Consider the following 6873-nt stretch of genomic DNA (forward strand, 5'->3'; position numbering starts at 1 on the left):
TGCATCAGCAACGCTAGGTACGGCGGCTCCGAACGTAAGGAACGACTGATTCGACGACGAATGTGAACAGTTAGTGTCCGAGAAGAATGCAGCTTGGGCGAGCAAGCTGCAACACCGGACGAGAGCAAACGAGGAACGATACAGACAGGCGCGGAACAGACTAAACTCGGTATTCCGTAGAAAAAAGCGCCAACAGGAAGACCGAGATCGCGAAGCGATGGAACAGCTGTTCCGTGCTAATGACACAAGGAAGTTCTACGAGAAGGTGAACCGTTTGCGCAGAGGCCATGTGCCACATGCCGATATGTGCAAGGACACCAACGGGGATCTTCTCACGAACGACGGGGGCGGCAGTATTTCGACGAGCACCTCAATGGCGATGTGGCGGAATACGAAAGTGGCGGCGCGGTAACGAACTGGGGAACGATGCACTAGTGAAAGCACTGCACTGGGTCGTTACCAAGATATGGGAGGACGAGATTTTACCGGAGGAATGGATGGAAGGAATCGTGTGTCCCATCTACAAAAAGGGCGATAAGCTGGGTTGCTGCAATTATCGCGCGATAACTCTGCTGAACGCCGCCTACAAGGTACTCTCCCAAATCTTATGCCGCCGACTTTCACCGATTGCAAACGAATTCGTGGGACAATATCAGGCAGGATTTATGGGCGAACGCGCTACCACGGATCAAGTGTTCGCCATCCGCCAGGTGTTGCAAAAGTGTCGCTAATACAATGTGCCCACACATCACTTATTCATCGATTTCAAATCAGCCTACGACACAATCGATCGAGAACAGCTATGGAAAATCATGCACGACTACGGATTCCCGGACAAACTGATACGATTGGTCAAGGTTACGATGGATCGAGTGATGTGCGTTGTTCGAGTATCGGGGATAAACTCGAGTCCCTTCGAAATTCGCAGAGGGCTACGGCAAGGTGATGGCCTTTCGTGTCTTCCGTCCAGCTACTTGGTTTCGCTGATGATATTGATATTATAGCACGCAACTTTGAGAAGATGGAAGATACGTACATCGGACTAAAAGCTGAGGCCAAGCGGATCGGACTAGACATCAATGTGTCAAAGACAAAGTACATGAAAGGCAGGAGCTCGAGAGAAGATAACGTCAGCCACCCATTACGAGTTCTAATTGGTGGTGATGAAATTGAAATGGTCGACGAGTTCGTGTACTTGGGCTCACTGGTGACTGCCGATAATGACACCAGCAGAGAAATTCAGAGACGCATATTGTCAGGAAATCGTGGACTGCGCAGGACACTTCGATCGAGCAAAATTCGCCGTCGTACGAAGTTAACTATGTACAAAACGCTGATTAGACCGGTTATCCTCTACGGGCACGAGTCCTGGACAATGCTTGCGGAAGATCAACGCGCACTAGGTGTTTTTGAACGGAAGGTGTTGCGAACCATCTTCAGCGGAGTGCGGATGGAAGACGGTACGAAAGAACCATGAACTGCACCAGTTGCTGGGGGGACCAACCGTCGTCCAAACGGCCAAGGTCGGGCGGTTACGGTGGGCCGGGCATGTTAGAATGTCGGAGAACAACCCGGTTAAAATGATTCTCGATAATGATCCGACCGGTATAAGAAGAAGAGGCGCGCAGCGGGCAAGATGGATCGATCAAATTGAGGACGACCTGCGGACCCTTCCAGCTACCGAGGCGAACAGCCATGAACCGAGTTGAACCGCCTCCTGTATACAGCAGAGACCCGCGTGGTCTACGACTGAAAGAGTAAGAGTAAGTACAACTCTATGAACCTTAGTAAAGTTCTACAAGTTTACAGGTCTTGTTTCGGCTATCGGAGTTCAATATTACATAAAAATATAAAAAGGATTGCACTTACCGACCACGATTCAGCATCATAGCCGTTAATGGCGCACTCGATTCCATCTGAAACGAATTCACCAATAGTGTCCCCCAATTCAGTTGAACGAAATAATGCTCGTAAAATATTTAGAGAGTGCGTTCGAGTTTCGGCTGTAGATCCTCTTCTACTCAGTTCAATAAGTTTTTTCATACAAAATTGAAGCCCTTTTGATGAATTCACTTGAAGCTCTGATGTAAGAATAGCTTGCATCATGTAGGGAATACCTGCACTTCTTCGAGTAGGACATATCTTACCCAGCTTGATTTTGGCGTTGTCAGTATTACTGTCACTATTAATTAAGAATATCATCTCTTGTAACCATTTCATTGGCATTTGGTGCTGTTCAACATGTTGCGAGTTCCATAACCGAATACATAATTTAGAAAACCCCACATATGCTTGTTCAAAAGCACCTCGATGTTTCGTTTCTGATAGTAGTTGTGTGAATAAAGAACCGATTTGCATAATTTGATCACAGTTTAATAAACCAATGGAATCACTTTGATTGGCATTGTCGACTTCAGTTTGACTTCTAACTATAGTTGTTTTAAATACAATGTTTCCAAGAATGAGTGATACTTCCTTCACTGTACGCCAAGAGCATAATAATAACATTTGTGGGGTAGTTCTTGTACTCGAACTTATTTCCTCTGCATCATCATCATCGGATTGCATTTCAACGTCTTCATCTATTATGTGCATATCAATTGCCTTAAATTCATTAGTCAAATGTCCTTCAGGTGAAGAGTTGTTAACTACTACAGAGACAACACGTATCAACTCACAACAGGTATAAACTAGATCTGAAATAAATTTTATCCAATGAACGCAATTCGCGATTTCTTTCAGGTCGAGTTTATTTAACAAATGATGTATGCAAGCTAAGGAACCAAACATAGGATTTTCGCGAGCTGCTTTGTATAAAGATGAATTAGCTATATGCAAACCATGCAAAAGTATTTTCTCGCACCATTTCAAAATTTTATATGCCTGAAAATAAATTAGCTGGTTGAGATACATACGAGTGGAAAGTTTAACTTTACCTTTGTTTGGATCAAGGAAAACTCTTCACAAGCTGTGGGAACTTCAATGTATGTATTAATGAAACACAAGTATTCTAAACAGTAAGCTGCAGTTAAAGAGTCGTTTGGTTTAATGCTAGTCATGAGTATGCGAACAGTATCATAATTTATCATTAGGCCACATTTTTCGAAATAGATCTTAGGACAGTAAAAAAGTATGCTTATGCAGTGACTTTTATTTCCTTCGTAGCTGTCATTCAAAGCACCTAGTAACGCAATAATTTGTTCTTCGTTCCAAATATTCGAATTTTCGTCGTTATAAAATATGTAACTCGCAATTTGTAATAACTGAAGCAATATTTGGAATGATATAGTTCTTCGACTATAATTGGCACCAACGAATAAATTATCTATACAAAACTGATGTAATTTTTTTACGAAATGGTAATAGTAATGACTTTTTCCGTCCGTGTCCGACTTTTTTATAATGCTTAGAAAACCAGATTTCAACCGGTTTAAAGTGTTTTTCATACAGCATGCAATTTTTTGTCTTAATGACGAAACATGTACGTTTATATTGTTTTCTAGGAAGAACAAAATACATTCGAGGTCCTCTTTAGTGAACAACTCTGTACTTTTGTGGCACTCAGTAAGTAAATATAATGCTGACATTCTTGTTGAGTCATCCGCTGATATCATAGCTAGTTTAATTTTTCTGTATGGAAGTAAGTTTTTCCATTTCATTGAATTAGACTCTATTTTGTCAAACAGGCCGCTTTTTTTGGCTATTCCCAGTGATGTTAAGACTAGACCAAAATTTACATTGGTTTCACTATCGATCATACAAATTGCTATCTCCGGATGTGACTTTATTGCTTTTCGAATCAAATCGAACAAGTTTTGTTTAACCTCAAATTTCGTATCGTTTTCATTTATTTCAACAAGTATAGGATGAATCCATTTATTGAACCACTCTCGATTATTAGCGTCATAATCGTAGGACATCATAAGAGATTCATAGCAATTTTTTACATGTAAATTTACGTTTTCGTGGTCATCGACAATTAGCGACTTGAGTAGGAATTCCGTAACATTCGGAATAGCCTGAAGCACAGCTTTTGCTTTGACTATAGAACAAATGGCACTGATTAAAATACATTTGGTATTGATATTGATATCGACGTTTTTAATATAGTCGTAAATGATCTGGTTCAACTGTTCATCAACTTTGATTCCTAACTGAATCGTATGTTTTAAAAGTTCCTTGCATAGATGCCGCACACTGTCCATATAATGATCTAGGTGTGATAGTGCATAGCCTAAATTCACAGCAAGTATTTCGATAAGTTCTCTGTGGTCTTGCTTCAGGTATTTCTCAATTTTAATAGACAATAGCCTTTTCGTCATTTGTGAAAAACTTCTTGTTACACCAAGCATGATGCTCGGTTCTATAGGATTTTCTTCCGAAATTTCTTTCAATACATTTGCGATATTTGAACATATACTGAAACCTTTGTAATCAGGATCATTGAAATAATCTATTTCTATAGTACATATCACTCCATTCAGTAGACAAAGCTTCTTAGTAGAATTCTCTTCCAAGAAAATACGCTCGGTGAGCCGTATGTAGCGACCTTCTAAGTTCGCGTTCATTGTTATCAATATACCGCAATTAATTTTCGTATCCATGGGAATCTCTGGATTGTCTAACAAATCCCAGCATATAAGAATAACCTTTTCGACATTTTTTTTACCTTCGTATGTATTCCTCAACATACCCGTAAAATGATTGAAACATGATATTACCACGCGTATCGATGAATGAATAAACAAGCTAATTTCAGTTTTATCAGAAGGAGAAACGTTCAGACTGCAAAAAATAACATGTGAAATTTTCGATAATTCAATCTAAAATTTTAAAATTACCTTAGTTGCTCTGAATATAATACCAAGGATCTATTGCAGAACAATAGAATTTCATTTAGACAGTTACGTATAGCATCTACACCAACTTTGAAATTGTCAAAGCAGCTTCCTATGCTAATGATTGTGGCATTACGGCTTGCTAGAGACTGTTTGTGTGGTCCATCATAATACTGGAGCTTGTTCTTTATTGTGTTAGATAATGCCATTGTTAACATATCTCTACCTGTAAATTGACATAGAAACCTATATCGAGATAAATTCTCATTATCTGTCTTCAATTACTATTTCCAAATATATTGTTACTTTATGATAGTGTTCCTAATTATATGTTTCAATGGGGCTTCAATGAATAAATCTGCCAGAATTTGGATGTTTGAAAGTAATGAATTTTCCAGGCCTGTTATGAAAACGGAGTACTAGAAAAAAATTATTAGTTGAATGCTTAAAATTTAATGAGGCTTACCTCTTTAAGTATCCTTATCTGTTCTTCAACAGATGCGGCTTTTGCAAGAGAAGAAATAAATGTGTTCTCTGTGAATAAACAAATAATTAATTTGTAGGCAGTCTGTTCTAAGAAAGCAACAAAAACAATTCACTAACCAGATTGGCAAGTACATGATAAAGGCACTTTCAATAAATCCATTTTTAATGCAGAATATTCTTTCACGCTTTCATTGGGCAATTTAACGTCTCTGTTACGCACAGCGTTGTCAGCTTGCCAGATTTGTCTGGCAAACAGAGATGCCAGGAAAAAATTTCAAATATCTGCAGACAGGGTCTGTAAATCTGAAAAGAAATCTGCAGTCAGCAAGTATGTCTTGCTGGATTTCTCTATAAAGTATGACATGCAAAACTGACTTCGCGAACAAAAAAAAAGGTCACGGAAATTTCAAAAGTCTGTAAATATAGACGAAAGTCTGCGAGAATTTCAAAAGTCTGCAAAATTCTGCGAGAATTTCAAAAGTCTTTAAAAGTCTGCACAACAAAAAGTGTCTTCAGCACTATTCCCCAAATCTGCAGATCTGGCAGACTTCGCCAGACACTCAAGCTAACCTTTTGCCAGATTTTGCCAGATTTTCCAAATTTTCCCAGATGTCAAAAATTTTCCTAGATTTTGTAAGATTTGCCTAGATCTTTACGGTTTCCGCCTTAGGTGGGGAGACCTTTTTTTATTTTTTGCTAACTGAAAATGAAACCCGGCAAAAATTTCTTTGTATATAGTAGACCCAGACAAATCCAGATGTTTTGACAGATTTTTGAAAAAATAACCTGGCAACTCTGGTTACGCACACCGAAGCAGTGTTTACGAATATTGACTTTTCTGACCAGGACCAGATCACGATGTAAAATACCTGGTGATCACGTTTTTCTATGTGTTAGTGCGGTTGTCATTTTATTTTGGAATAACAGAGAGACGTGAAGAAGAAAAACATAAACAAATGACGTTTCGGGAGTTGCTTTTATGAAAATATTTAGAGTTGATTCTGTTTGCGAAAATATTGACAGTGAAATGCGGTGTTTTGTTCCGGGATGTTTCAATCGTTTTCATCACCTGCATTTGAAATGCCACCCACAGCACAATCACTCCATTATCCATAATGACTGTAATTCGCGACTACGAAGTTGAGTTTGACAGCTTATGTGTGTGAAGTGGAAGTAAACAAGCAGAAGTAAAAAAGTGCTAAATTTTAAACGTGCCGTTTTTATCGATTTTCGCTTTGCTGTTTGAAATGGTTAGTCCTGGTGTTTTTTAAAATTTTCGAAAATACTAATTATGTTAAATAATATAAAATAATCGCTATGGGCGATGCCTATTTTCCCGTCTTAAAAACAGTGATCGGTATCTGAAGAAAAGTAAACACAATTTCAGAACAGCATTTATGAATGAAAATCTATCACTATGTTTCAAAATTATTGAGATTGTTTTAGAATAACATGTTTTCTACTCGTGGTGTAATTTTTTCATATAAGTGTTTCCTTTAAATGTGAAAATAATTCATTTTTCGATTCATCATTAGGAGCCGTCAAAAAG

At 38.6% G+C, this 6873-nt stretch overlaps 2 protein-coding genes across 4 annotated transcripts in view; both read right to left on the reverse strand.

Annotated features, from left to right (window-relative positions):
* The window catches only part of LOC131439199 (thyroid adenoma-associated protein homolog), a 120661-nt gene extending 115101 nt beyond the window's left edge, over positions 1-5560 (reverse strand). The window contains exons 1-7 of one of the 3 annotated variants that reach the window (XM_058609941.1): positions 5442-5560; positions 5305-5372; positions 5145-5257; positions 4842-5084; positions 2937-4785; positions 2148-2883; positions 1870-2081 (exon numbers count right to left, since the gene is read on the reverse strand). In XM_058609941.1, the coding sequence (XP_058465924.1) occupies positions 1870-2081; positions 2148-2883; positions 2937-4785; positions 4842-5084; positions 5145-5257; positions 5305-5372; positions 5442-5484 (3264 nt within the window). In that variant the 5' untranslated portion in view covers positions 5485-5560. Of the gene's footprint in view, positions 1-1869; positions 2884-2936; positions 4786-4841; positions 5085-5144; positions 5258-5304; positions 5373-5441 lie in introns of all 3 variants that reach the window. The other 2 variants (XM_058609940.1, XM_058609942.1) reach the window with 2 other exon arrangements.
* Positions 1-6563, reverse strand: part of LOC131439201 (uncharacterized) — a 600687-nt gene extending 594124 nt beyond the window's left edge. The window contains exon 1 of the mRNA XM_058609943.1: positions 6559-6563. The gene's annotated coding sequence lies outside the window, so the exon portion shown is untranslated. The remainder of the gene's footprint in view (positions 1-6558) is intronic.
* Between the last annotated feature and the right edge of the window lie 310 nt (positions 6564-6873).

Source organism: Malaya genurostris, chromosome 3 (genome assembly GCF_030247185.1).
Source record: "Malaya genurostris strain Urasoe2022 chromosome 3, Malgen_1.1, whole genome shotgun sequence".
Lineage (NCBI taxonomy): Eukaryota > Metazoa > Arthropoda > Insecta > Diptera > Culicidae > Malaya > Malaya genurostris.